Source organism: Pseudonaja textilis, chromosome 5 (genome assembly GCF_049901715.1).
Source record: "Pseudonaja textilis isolate UNSWEBS1 chromosome 5, rPseTex1.2, whole genome shotgun sequence".
Lineage (NCBI taxonomy): Eukaryota > Metazoa > Chordata > Lepidosauria > Squamata > Elapidae > Pseudonaja > Pseudonaja textilis.
The window spans coordinates 43533054-43547998 of record NC_141994.1 but is presented as its reverse complement, the minus strand read 5'-3'; the positions used below and the strand labels follow the sequence as shown (position 1 = coordinate 43547998).

Below are 14945 nucleotides of genomic sequence, written 5' to 3'. Positions count from 1 at the left end.
TAAGAATTCTTAAAAAGTTAAATTGACTATAAGAAAGAAATCAGCAAACTTTAGATGGACACTTAATGAAACTTTATTACAGAAAGAGTGAATAGTAACGATGTCAAAGAGAAGGTAACATAATTGTTTGACAAAAACGATGTCAAAGAGAAGGTAACATAATTGTTTGACAAAAACCTAAACAAAGATATAGACATAAAAAGAGTATGGGATGCAAGCAGATTGAAAAAGAAAGCCAAGAAAAAATCTAGGAGAATTTATAAGAAATTAAAAGTAAAGAAGAATTAAGGAAATATCTGCAAAAATAAACATTCTAAATCAAACTTATTACCTATGTATTTAGATAATTAGAGAATAAATTGAACACCCCTAAACAAAATAACTTTGAATATGCAAATATACCAAGAAGGTGTTTGGCCTATATATTAAGGAATGAAAAATAGAAGATTTTGAAACTCCAGGAGGATGACACAGTTTAACAAATAATTTGGCAATACAGAAACCTTTCATTATTACTATTCCAATTTATATAATGCAGGGGTCCCCAACCCCGGGACCATGACCCACTACTGGGCCATAGCCTATTTGCAACTGGGCCACGTGAGTGGTAGGCTGGCGCCTGCACAACTTGATGCGTACAAGTGGCAGGCTGGACCACACATGAAAGTCGAGCTGCACGTGCATCTGCGTCAGCCTCTCGCCTGAGTCGAGATGTATACGCACCGGCCCACCGCTTGCGCAGCCCAGTTCCCCTCTCCCCTACAGCTGGGCTGCCAAGCTTCAAAGGTTGGGTATCACTGATATAAAGGATCTGACATCTCTTCACAATAAATAGGATATTATCTCCAAAAGCAGAAAGAACAGGTTACATTGCCCAGGGGATATCTGTCAGCAAGGCTTCAGTATTCTGTACATGTTACAATAAGCAAACATTAATATGTATATTTTATAAAAGCACATACGTACGGGTAGCCTAATTCCATGAAGTTGTTCCAAGTCTGCTTTAGCACCATTATAATACCCATCTGCATACAGAGATCAATAAGGCATCCACTAGGGTGGCACTGCAGAAGAAGCAGGCAACAAGGAAACAAAGGGAAGTTTAAGCCACGCTGACTGGTAATTATTGGAAGGAAACCCCAGCATTCATACTGAAGAATACTGCCAATATACATTTCATAGAACTCTTGTATGTATCTTTATTGTATCATTATTATGTACACCTTTCACTTTCTTGTGCCTTGCTGTTTAAAATTGCACTAAGGTATTTATGGAGGAAGAGTTTACATACTGCTGTCTAAATTCGTCTATAAGTGCTTTTGCTAGGTTGGGCAATTAGGAACCCATAGAAGGGTTTTTTGAGCCAGAGAGGCTAGGATACGAGCTTTGGTCCCTGGGAATATAAGTTTTAGGTGATGCTTTGCCTTGACATTTATAACAGAAGCTACAAGGATTGAAGTGGGGAATTAAGGAAATCAGTTTTTATCTCTATGACTGATTGGCTTTAAAATTTGAAAATCTTCCCAGACCTATTAATGATTAGCTGTGCAGGTACACATTTTCACCTACTAGGAAAATGATTTCTGCAGGATGGGCAATGAGGTCTACAGACTGGTCAGCCTGGGAGTGATCAACACCTAAGCTTTACTGACATCTGCTTACTACCATGGATAATACAAAGCCAGAAAAAGCTTGAACGGTATCAATCAGTCAAATGGGTACAGTAAAGTTTTTGTCTTGTCAGCTGCTATAGAAAAAACTTGGAAGGATTGGAGATGCCTATGCAAAAACAGTTCCAGATAAAAGAATAGAGGGTTGCAAATTAAATATTTGATGAAGGATGTTGTTTGTCCTTCCAAAAATATTAGTATATATTTCTATACCATATAATATGTGCAATTATAGTTTTAGTAGAAATTACATAGCAATTACTGAAAGGCAAGCCGTCTCTATACTGAACTACAACTTTACTATGCAAATTAATAATGCAATAATAATTCTGAAATATGTACTACAATCCATGCACGCACACACACGCATACACCTCCCCCCACCCAGCACAGCTAAAGAAACTTAATTCCAGGACTCAGGACAATTAAAAGCATTATAGTTGTTTGTGATTTCTCTATGCTTGTTAATAGCAAAACTTCAGTTTTCTGAATTTAACTTTAGATTTAAAATGCAAGCATGTTTGGATACCCTACCTACCTAACTGGCCTGTTTGCCTGCCTGCCTCCCTGATAAAACCATTTCATTCCAAAGGCTCTAGTCTAGAGGATGTACAAAATATAAAAAATAAAGAACAGCATAATAAACAAAAAATAAAGTATAGAAAACTATAATGGTACAGATCTTCTCTAACTACATAATACCTATACATTAAACTGGACTTAATTGGATTTAAACTGCAACGCATCCTTTTACTACAATTACATGTGCATTTATATAGGAGTAGGGCACATTAACTCAACAGCAATTACTTCCAATAAATTGTACTGTAAATTACTTACATACATTATTTTTAGTTTATTAGATATATTTTAGATACTATAAATTATGATATACTTCCGTATAACTTATTTCAACCCTAAAAATGTATGTGTTGAAACTTTGTACAATATACTTCAATATGAATATAAAACACTTACTTCTTCCAGTCTCCATCTGTTTATCAGCCTGAGGTAGGCACCAGGGTGACCTGTAAACCTTCAATATAGGAGAGGTCATCAAGTCTTTGCAGGTATGTATTTGATCAAAACAATAGGAATGTAAGAGGAGAAGATCAAAGACGAGAGGCACAATTGTATTTTTCCATGGAAAAGGGCATTAAATTTGCGTTAATGTTAGTATTTGAATGTACAATGTACCAATTTTTTTTTAAATATTTTGTGGTTTATATAAGAATCTAGATGAAACATAAAAGTTGTTTTTCCCTATCTGGGTAAAAACAAGATATTGGCTAAGAATAATAATTTTGTTCTTGGTTTTGTTTAGTAGATAGCTGTTTCAGCTTAGCCATATCGAAATATTCATGATAAAGCACATACTAATCTTTCAAACAAATGATTAATTTGATAGTTTCAGGTGTTTGTAAACATCTCCAAAACATTTTTATTAAAAAAGTAGAACCTTCCAAATAATTATTTGATGCATTTATATTTTAAAAGGAAACAGAGTCTTTACAGTTGCAGTACACTGCTGACTCATACTTAAGCAGTGGTCCACTAGGACACTTAGATACCTCTTTTCATTCACATTGTTAATAAGTATTCTGACAGACAGTCAATACACTGCACATAATACACTGCACTATTTGTGGAGTTAGTTTGCAATATAGCATTTAAACTACCGGTAGAGATCTTATCTTGTGTAGAATAGCACACTTGGAATAAAACTGGGCTTTAGTTGTGCTTGTGACATATTGTCTCAAATATAGGTAGCTCTTGGGTTATGATGGCAGTTGGGACTGGAATTACCATCATTAAGTGATGCAATTGTAAAGGGTAATATCACATGAGCACATTATGTAGCAATCACAGTCCTTGCAATCTTAGTTGTTGCCATAACTCAAGAACCACATGGTTCATTAAGCACAGACTGTCATGTGGTAAGATGGGAAATAAGACAAGCAGTATGGCAGGTGAGAGTTAAGGTCAAGTGGGAGGGTGCTTTGGGAGAGCACTACAGAGTGTGGGAGAATATCAGAGGCAGGCACTACAGACGTGCATGAGTGGGGAGGCAGGCAGGTGTGGTACTGACTGTAGGGAGGTGGGTACCATGGGAAAGTGTTATAGAGCGTAGTCGGGTATAAACCTCAAATGGACTTATAGAATGAGTCCAAAATCTGGGACCCATGATTCATGTAGAATTAAAATTTGGTAAATTTTATAAAATGCATTATGACATAAAACTACCTTAAAACAGTTATGACGTAATAGAAAATGTCATAAAAGATTCCTTGTGCTAACTGAAGTTTGATGGGCTATATACATGAAAGTATATACTATATACATGAATGTATCCCAACTTTTCCATTGAAGGCAGTGCATTATAAGCTGTGCCATTGTTAAAGGCACTGAGGAATCTGGTAAGGAAATATCTCTGAAATGATGACCCGAGGCATTTTAGATTCCTTAGTATTTATTAAAGATGGGAAAAAATTGATGGAGAGATATAGATTTTGCAAATGATGGAGATACATAATATGTATGCAAGGAATTTACATTGATTAAAAGAAGCAAAAATAGCTGTTTATAATATACTTTCTTCCACTTCATTACAAGAAAGCTGTATAAGGAGAAATTTAAAAGGAAGATCAATGCTGTGGGAAAATTTAATCAAGAAATATGTGGTAAATTTGAAATAGATAGTGTCAAGAATGAATGGGGACTGAATACTGAAAAAGGGTGATATTATGGAATACAAAATGGTATGTGATTTATTTATTTACTTATTAAATTTATTTGCTGCTCATCTCACTGTGGTTCAGCAGTGTAATGGAAGATGTGATGGAAGTAAAGTATGCATGGGAATAATTGAAATGCTTAATTATGAGAGTAAGATAATATTTCTTTACTTGTTTAACATTTTTATGGATACAGTACAAAAGAAATGTGTTGAAAGGGCTTGGTTTTATATAGAGAATGAATTATTAAATCATACAAAGAAGATTGAATGGGTTGATAGTAAGAAGAAGATAGACAAAGTGGGTTTGGATGGAATTAAGCTGTGAAATTTAAATAACCAAAGGCTTGTATGAGTTAATGTATGACATAGTGAAAGAAAGATAAAATTTATGGAGAAATATAGTGTATGGAGATGGGAATATTTCCACTATCTTCTACCTTTCATTACCCTTTCTTACTGTTTTTCTGCACTTGCTGTAACATTGCTTAACCGCAAGGAAATAGCATGTTCTAATGTAAGCGGTATTACCAATAAAAATACAGAACGTATTAGACAATGTTATTTCCTAAATGTGCCTTTCATGATCACAATTAATCTACATTTAGGAACTCTGAGGGACATATTAATTAATCTTACCTTCCAAGGAAGAATGCTATATAAAAGGTAGAACTGTTCAGATTGACAAACTGAAAAAGAAACATTTTCAAAGTAAAGCTGTTTTCCCACTCAGATTCAGTACGAGGCTGCTCTGTAATGGAAAAAAAAAAGGACATCTTTATTGAAATTTGAATGCTGGATTTGGGGAAACTGCATGCACCCTACAAGTCTACAAATGTCCTAATGCAGCCCATATTCGGGGAAAGTCCTGGTTTCTGAGGCACTATTTTTCATCCTTGGCAATGTTAAGATGTGTGAACTTCAACTTCCAGAATTCTCCAGCCAGAAAGGCTGGCTGGGGAATTCTTAGTATTAAACTCACATATCTTAACGTTGCCATGGTTGAGAAACACTGCAGGATATGTAGTATACCTAGTGCAGGCAGACAGCAGGAACTTGCAGGTTCTGCCTGCTCTCTATAGAGAAAGCTTCTTGCTTTCAGTTTTCCAGTTCAAGATGCTTGTAACTGAACAGAGAGATATCTGGACCTGGAACTATTCCAGGCCTTTAAAAGTGCCAAACATGCACATTACTGAAAGGACATCAAACGGGATGTGTATGGATTGACTCATGTCTCTCAGCAGCTCTATTGTATTTAGGACCCAAATACATAGAATAGCCAGGTGTTGGTACTCTGGAGAGAGAGAGAAGTTCCCCAATGATGATGGGCTGCAGCACAAGCCCAGAAGCTTCGGTCTCATTGACTAACTCAGATAGGGGTGTAGCTTTAAGTTGTTAATTAGGGTTGATAGCTAGCTATTAAGTCATTGATTTTTGCTTCCTTGTGTCCCTTGGCTCCTATGTACCTGATAAGTTGGTGGTAAATCTGATTGCATCCTATAATGTTATCCTGGGACATGTAGATTTATCTTCATTTGCAAAACTACTAAGGTTATAAACATTCTACTCAATGACTTATAACGAAGTTCTAACAAATAAATACTGTTTTACAGAAAGAATGTTTGGTCCCACATGGTATCCTTTGGACTTGGACCAAAGTCTGACAGAACACGTTCTAAAATGCTGGACGATAGGTTTCAAATGGAATTAGTTTGAAGGAACTTTCCTTCCACTGCATATTAATACTGCCTGAAAAAACAACACTAAAACATCTTAAAGATGCTAGCTGAAAAATTCAAGCACTTAGTTGGTTAGTTAGGCAAGGCATGCCACATACATACTTGGTTAGCAAACTCTGAGAAATAAAGCAGCACACGTATTGTTTAATGTAGTGAAAGGGAAATTTCAATCTGGAATCAAAGACTTCTTTTTGACATAGCAAAAACTCCAGATTTTTACAAAGTCTGTCTCACACTGATGGCTCTTTAAATAGTTTGTGCAAGTTTAGAACTAGCCCTGAGTCTATGTTATGTTCTTTAGAACAAGTAACGTAAGTTACAATCCATTCTAATCATGTGAGTAGAGTTTTTCTGCAAAAATGTTAATACATATGAAACTGTACCACATAGGGGTTCAACTAGTTACCTCTTTTGCTTACTATTATATTATATTATAGTCTATTATACAAGGAATTGTTCTTTGCATCCTTGCTCTGTAGAATGGAAGATTGAATAAATGGGGAAACTGGCTTATAGAAAAGTAAGTCGATTTTATGCAAACATAAACACATACTCATACATATATACAGTGACACAGAGAAACAAATAATACAGGATTCCATTAGCCCCATTTATGCAGGAAATGAAGGTGCATGATGACCATAAACATATTACTTCATTTTCATTACTTACCTAAATTTGTCAGAAAAAGAGCAACCTTTTCATGCAACTGCAAAAAATGAAAAACAGCATATAATTTTAATGAAATATATAAATCAGATTTGATGAACATTATGTGCTTATTATCTTTATTCCTTGTTTCTCTATTCTAGCGGTGATTATGACAGCTTATAGAGGCAAAACCTTACTGACTTTTCTTTTAAAAATGCCTACAGAGTTAGAGCATTTTGAATCCCACTGAGTTTGGATATTCAATTTTGCTTTGCATATACAAATCTATATTTCGAATCAACTGAGACAGTACTTTGAGAAAGGTATATTTGAGACTTGAATTATTTATGTTTTGTATTTATTATAATTACAAATATGCACTTTCTTTTAAAGTTAAAACTCTAATCATTGGAGGAAGAGCAGGAATAGAAAAGAAGGGCAATTTATTCCTGCTCAAATATTTGTATGGCCTTGGTCTGAGAAGAAACAATGATTTCATCCAAAAATATGGCTAAACTACCACAAGTTGTTCTATAGTTTTGATGAGGCTATTCCTTATTACAGAAGTCTGAGTACAACTAAGAAACAACCTAAACACAGACTGAAATTAATCAAGGTGTGAAAAAGCTTCCTTACAACATTCAGCAGCATAATGATGCAAAAGTTGATGCATACTGCAGTCCCAGTTGTTGCAACCTGAGAGTTATTCTTGATTAAAGCCCATTTAAAGGCAGCAAAAGTACTGACAGTCACAACACGATAAATAACAATCCCAAAGACAGCAGCGATCACCACACAGATCTAGAAAAAGGGGCGATAGAAAGAACATACAGCTTATAGCTTACCATCAGTACGGTAGCTCTTAAAAATTGAATAATAAATCCAAGTAAGTTTTCTTAAATGGGACATGTGTTGGGATTTGTCACAGATTTCCTTACTCATTTTAATGTGATCTCTTCCTATTACTAGTGTCATGGCAAGAAATAATGTTCAAGGACCGAAGTGTCAGACTAACAGTGTCAATTATGCAATTTAATTTTCTGAAGATAAAATTTCATGCTTGGAGGACTTTGTGTTCTGTGAGTTTTCGCTTCTCAGTGAAATTACTTAACCTTGCATCATATCCAAGGGCTCACAGTTTTCTCTGAATGATTCAGTTAGGCTGAGATTCAGAGAAGCAATTAAACTAATAGTTTGTTAATTGCTGCTCTGATTAAAAGAGAAAGAAATTTGCTTAATTGCTCTACTGAACTGAGATTTCATTATAAGAACAGAACCTATTATAATGAACTGTTCCTCTCAGAAAGGTAAATTAACACTGATCCGCAATAACAAAAAAACATGCCAAATCTCAGATGAGAATTGAGAAAGGAAGTAATGACCATTACCGTAAATATGGATATACAATTCCTGGAGTAATCTCACCAGAGGGGGTATTCAGCAGGTTCTGGGGCAAAGGAACCTCAGTACTGGTGTTGCCTCCTGCCTCAGCGCATCGAGGAGGCCGAGCGGCTGCCAGCGATGCCCTCAGATGAAGATGTTGTGAGGGGGAGGCTCGACCCCTCACCTCAGGAGCCACAGAGCTCACCGCCCCTTTGGCAGCCACCAAGCCTCCTCCTTCCTGCTTGTGAGCACTTCTGGTGACAAGGAAGAGAAGCACAGTAGAAGGAGGTTTGGCAGGTGCCAAAGGGGCAGCGAGTGCTTTGCGGCTTCTGATGGGAGGAGTTGAGCCTCCCCCTCAGAACATCTTCACCTGATGGCATCGCTGGCAGCTGTTTGGCCTCCTCAATGCGGAGACAGGAGGTAACACCAGTTCTGAAATTCCTTTCCCCCCACCTCGTTGCAGGCCAGGAACACAGGGGAAGGGTTCCGATGCCGCGATTCCTACACGCCACCCTCCCTCCCCGCATGCATCAGTCCATCTGTCGCTGGTATCATCCCTGTTGCAGACACTGGTTGGCAACCTCTGCTTTAGGGAATCAGCACAACACCTCACTCCCCTAGGAAAGGAGGCTTTCCTAGGAACAAATCATACACTTCTCTCCATTACCAGGAAAACACTCCAGGCAGTCCCTCCAACAGTTAAGTTTTATGAATGAGATACTTTTGCATCTATTGAGAAAACTGGAGCATTCCATTCTATTCATTATACATTTACAGAAAGCCAGACAGCTCCATTCATAAACAAAATGCTTTCAGCTACAGCTCTCACAAAAGGCTGAAGCTGATGGGATTAAAAGCAGAAAAACAAAGACTCCTAAAAATCTACATTCCCTACCCAGCTCCAAGCACAGGGCCTCCCAGCCACAATGGGAGTCAAGCAACAATAATTAGAATACTATAAAAATCACTCATGGATTTCATTTTTATTAAATATGATAGCAAGTAAATGTTTCAATGAGAATATTACTGAATATTACATTCCTTTATATTTTTAGAACATAAGATAACTCTGTGACACAAATGATTTTAAAATAGGAAAACAAAACTAAAAAAGTCAAGATGGCTTAATGCTTTAGCATATACTTTAAAATATATATGCTCTCCATTTTGCTGATATTTAAAAAAAATCTAGTTTTCAGGAAAAACAATGAATTAAAATTTTCAAACCATAAAAAATATTCCAGATGCAGAAACAATCATTCTGCTGCATTTATCTGCAAATGCTTGATAAGGCTCTGGTTTTCCAGATATAGGATTCATTCTCTCTTTCTTGGAGTACTTGGCTTCAAACTGGGGGCGTATTTCTTCCTAAAGAATACAGAATATTTAAAAAGAATTAGATATAATTGTGTAGAGAGCTTATGCTTTTAGTAATTTTATGAAGCTTTTATTAATACATTATATTCAGCCAAGCCAGTAGACCAAGATGTTAATTGAAAAAAATTGCTAAGAAACTAATAAAATACTATTGTAATCCTTCAGAGAGAGGTAGGAATATCTTTACAAAGTTAAAGGATTATTTAGTTTTTGACAGTATGGTTCAGGAAAGTTCTTCAAAGTTCAGGAAAATGACTGTTTCCTCTCTCTTGTTGCCTTTCACTATAAAAACATAACAATAGAAAGTTAATTATAATATTTTAACTAAGTATTTTGCAGCAATGCCAAAGAATTAATGTGGCTGGGGCAGCATCAGAGAACCAAAAATCACAAAAAGACCCTTTATGAACTGTCTTCAATTGTCTGGCCTACTTGATCTAAGATAAACATCTTGGCCGTACTGCTACTTTTGGCCATTAATTCATTAATTGCACTCACTTCTTTCATTGGCATCTGAGACCTATTTTACTCAAAAGCTGCGCTTATTATGGGAGCTGATTCTGAGGTGGTGCTTTGCTTGATTCTGTAATGGCAGTTACCTTAGATGGCCTAAGCCCTAAGATAACACTGATATTTGGTATTGCCTCTAGGCAAATTAACATATCGGCAATTACTGCTACAAGCAGAGTGCTGACCTGGTTCTTACATTGAAGGGTTTTATAAATGCTTATTATACCAAAAGAACACATAATTTAATTTTTCACATCCCTTCATTTATCAAAGAACCAACAACTGAGGCATTGTATTATTAGGTCCTTATTTTCTTGGAAAAATGCGTGATTTGCTGCCAGTAAGAGAAACTACTCTGTTATATTCATATTTGCAACTAAAATTATGTTTTGCCACAATATTGAATCAATTCATTTTTGAGAATTGAGAATAGATGTTAGTAATTAATGGACCAAAGTGCTAAAGCTATCATGAAAGGAGCTAAGGAAAAGGCCTATGCCCAGCCCCAATGTTTTCTCCAAATTAGAACTATAGAATAGTTGATGACGAAACTGTTATATGTTTCTTCTCTGCAAGAAATGGATATAAGATTCCTTAACATTGCTTGGCCTTTTTTAAAGAAAAAAAACCAATCACCATCATTTTCTGTTCACTGTTCCACATTGGTCAGACTGTTGGCTAATTTGTGTCTTCTGCAAGACAGTGATTCAGCTAAAATGACATAGACTAGAACAGCTAAAAGAGATACAAGGAAACAAACTAAACTCTGTGTGATAGGCAATCATCTCCAGTATTTTCTGTTTATATTATAACCCAGTCTGTTAATAGTACATTAATATTAGTTAAAATTTGACATATTATCCATACAGACCTCCTCTTCTTCCCAGTCAATTAAGTCCCAGTCATAAGCAATTACTGCTCGTCTTCTTTTCCAAAATTCCAAAAAAACAGTGGCTACGGCAGAAAAATAGAAGGAAAAATATATTTCTAATGAAGAATATTTATTCTTGGAAATGTAGGAAATAAACAACGTATGAAGGTATTTCATCTAATTTACTCTGTAGACATAGCTAGTGGTGATAACCCTTCATATTTCAGAAAGGAAATATCTTCATGAAGAAAACGTCTGCATTTTTCTGATTATTTTTTCTCTGCAGTCCTGACCAGATCTAGGTAAGAATCAAGCTGGCCCATTTTCAGTCTTTTTAATTTTTTTCTGGCTACTATTCACACAAAATTTGGTGCTGTTCAGAGTGTTATTCTGCCAATAGCACAGACCTATAGACAGACAAATACAGTACTGAACCCCTTCATATAATTGCAATAGCAATAGCACTTACTTATATACCACTTTACAGTGCTTTACAGCCCTTTCTAAGCGGTTCGCAGTCAGCATATTGCCCCTCAACAATATGGGTCCTCATTTTACCAACTTTGGAAGGATGGAAGGCTGAGTCAACCTTGAGCTGATGAGTATTGAACTGCTGGCAGTCAACAGAATTAGCCTGCAATACTACGTATATTCTAACCACCTTCCTCTCAATGCCACCTTCTCTCAATGTTTTGTTCGGTTGAAAAGAATGGAAAAAAATGTTTATGGAATACTGTATATAATTTGATCCTATAGTGTGATCTAGAATTCTGTAGCAGAGACTCAAGTTGAAAGGATCCTAAAAATAAAGCATGAAATTCTATTGTATTTAATAGAAGGAATATATAAATTGAAATATACAAATCAGTCTAAATTTGGTCAGTGTTGGTATAACATGTTTCCACGTATTAGTCTGTGTTGTTAATTTTGTTTTGCGCCTAAATGTATGAGAAGAGGGAAGAAGAAGAAAAATCCTATAGATTGCTATTCATGCTTCCTCTTAATATATGGTGCTTTGTTTAAAACTTTTTCTAATGTGTCAATCGAAAGTGTTTTCATTTTCAATGCCAGTAAATCTATTTTGGAAACATATTTCTAACATATGTCGTTATTGCAATAATTTAGGTGGAGAATGACAGTTTATGCATTCTGTTCATTGCTGCCAATCTGCTTTAGAATACAATCAAAAAATCCATATATTTCTGATCTCTAGTTTAATTATCTGGGATAATTCAATTATGTCCCTTAATAACAAAAGAAAGCTACATTTATCTTGCTGTGCTATACTAAGTTCAGTGGAAGAAATGGTGAACCAAAGACAGCTCCATGAAAAGCTAATGATCATAGTGAAATGAAGAACCAGTGAGTAGAACAGTTCTGCGTAGATCTGTGTGATCAACCCTGATCCTCCTGAAGAGTTTAAAGACCTGGCTCTGCAAGTTGGCTTGGAGCTCCAATGGGGGAATATCACAGTGGAGGTGGTTGATCAATTAACAATAGATACCACCTCCACCCCCATCCTGCTCCCACCCACCCCCATTTTTTAACTGGACCACAAAGTTCTGGATTTTATACAAGCTTATTTATGTTTTTAACAAGCTTATTTATGTTTATACAAGCTTATTTATGTTTTATACAAGCTTATTTATGTTTTAAGGGAACTTGAGATCACCTACAAGTGCTCCAGACACTTTCTTTTCTGAGGAGACTGCAAGAAAGTAGTCTCTGGTAGGTTTAGAGCCCTGGGAGATGAGCAAAAACCATCTTGTTTAAACAGTGGTCAATGCCTCTGAAAATTTACTAGATTTGCATACTTCCTTTTTTAATCGCTTTTGGAAATTGCGTATTAACTGTTTTTCAGTTATTAGGGGTGCTTGAATGTTTGAATTTGAGGAAACCAGGGAAGTTTCCTTCAATCCAAATAGCAAATGAAGTTTTAAATACAAATTTAAGGACTTTTTTTTCATGGAATAAACAGTAAAAGGGCAATTAAATCTTTGATTTTTAGAAAGCTACAGACAAACTAAGGGTATGGAAAAGTTTGAAATAAGATTTTGGAATTAATTTTAAGGAAGCCTCCCTGTGGGAAACACTTTTGTTTTAATTTCTTTTTAAAAATAAGATAAGATAAATGTCTTACTGTCCTATACTTTCCTATTAAGTTTGCAAAGATGAGAGCAGATAAAAATAGAAGTGTTGACTTTTAAAGGACAGAACAGAGGAGTAGAAGTATTAATATGAATAATTTCATATCATTGAACTGCTGAAGTTAAGCACATCCTCCATTTAGTTATTTTAAACATGATTACATTGATATTATTCCTTTATCATCACTTACCCCAGACTGCCATGAAAACAGCAAAAAAAACAGTTGCTCCATTGTCAAAAAGATGTGTTACCTGGAGAAAAATAATTTTAACTTAAATTCATTTAATTTTTCTTAATTCACATTGGTTTGTGATTTGTAAACTACACATAGTCTAATTTTTTTTATTTCTACCTATTCTTAGGAATTTTTAAAAAGTTTTCTGTCTAGCGCCAGGAAAATCAGGAGATCCAGACAATTCAAATGGTTACAAAGATTTATTGTAAGCTTACTGAAATTTAAAGCTAAATGTTATTTTATTGGAAGGAATTGTTATATAATTTTTCATAGTTCTAAAATGTTTTCACTAGATTCTACTTGTGAGGTTCTCATGGGAACACAGTAGAGGATCTTTGCTTATAATATTAAATCAAGGATATTTTGTAGAACAATGCAGTTAAAAATGGGCTTCATAGCACATGATGGCTCAAATGTAGCACCTGTCTGAAACTCTTTAAAGCAGCTGCATCTTTCTCAGGATCGAGGGCCAAATGCAAAGTGTTTATTTCTTAATTATTTCTTAAGCTTAGCACAACTCTTAGTCCCTGTTCAACAATTGCCTTCACAAGTAAAAACATAAACAGAATCCCTATCCCCGTGAAAAGGCTCATGACTTTCAATAATAAAGGCGATATAAAACAGTAATAATTTTATATAACCTTTAATATAATATAGTGACTGATAGACATTAAAAACTTGCTGTTCTCTCCTTGTTCCTCACTTATTGTATTTATCTATCAGCAAATCCTTTTTAAAAAACTAAGTATGCTTAATACTTTAATACTTAAGAAGCAAGATCTTTGAAGGTGTTGCATTCAACTCCACAGACTTAAATATCTAGCATTTTTAAATGCAATGTCTTTATTTATTTACATACCATTTTATACATATATACATACATACATACATACATGCATGAATGCACGCATACATACATACACGTATTGGTAGACAAAAAAACCCAGCATTTTTTGTACCTTGGCATAAATGCAGCTATCTGACAACCTCATGAAGGGACAGTATTTATCACAAATTGGGCACATAATAATCTCTGTAGCCTGGCAAATTTCTTTACTGCACAAGAGAAGAGATAATGATTATAAGCCCAAGCTCTAACTATTTTACTTAAAAACAATACCCTCCCATTATTTAGACACTAGTGGAGTTGTAAAGAAAGGTGTAATAACTGCACCAATGAAATGTTTTCTTTTGGGCTTAAAATTAATTTAAAGACATATCAATCAATAGTTCAGGACATTAAATTAAATATGTGTACAATTTTTCTCCACATTTATATACCAATTCCGATTTGTACAGATGTTACACATAACTTGACACTGTTTCCTCAGTTTCCTTAAATATATATTTATTTTGTAGAACCCTGAGATGTTTCCTTATGCTGCAGATAGGAATAAGGGGAGGAACATTTTCTGGGTATGTGTTCTTGTTGTACCTCTAAATTTCCTGCCTTCTGTGCTGTGATAAGAAGCACTGATGTTAGATTTTGCTTTCTGGCCATTCTTTAGACCTTTTTTGTGCATTTCATTGAAATTATAATTATTCTCCTGAGATGATTAACTGTTTTGTTATTTAGAACATTTAGACTACATTAACCTATATAATAACCTTTAGTGTTTCGTCCCAG

The 14945-nt window shown here is 35.2% G+C and overlaps 1 protein-coding gene across 1 annotated transcript in view; it reads right to left on the bottom strand.

Annotated features, from left to right (window-relative positions):
• ANO4 (anoctamin 4) overlaps positions 1-14945 on the bottom strand; it is an 87051-nt gene that overhangs the window by 10488 nt on the left and 61618 nt on the right. The window contains exons 15-23 of the mRNA XM_087934657.1: positions 14278-14374; positions 13274-13334; positions 10936-11018; positions 9405-9545; positions 7431-7595; positions 6816-6852; positions 5044-5155; positions 2649-2706; positions 967-1064 (exon numbers count right to left, since the gene is read on the bottom strand). Of these exons, the coding sequence (XP_087790783.1) occupies positions 967-1064; positions 2649-2706; positions 5044-5155; positions 6816-6852; positions 7431-7595; positions 9405-9545; positions 10936-11018; positions 13274-13334; positions 14278-14374 (852 nt within the window). The remainder of the gene's footprint in view (positions 1-966; positions 1065-2648; positions 2707-5043; positions 5156-6815; positions 6853-7430; positions 7596-9404; positions 9546-10935; positions 11019-13273; positions 13335-14277; positions 14375-14945) is intronic.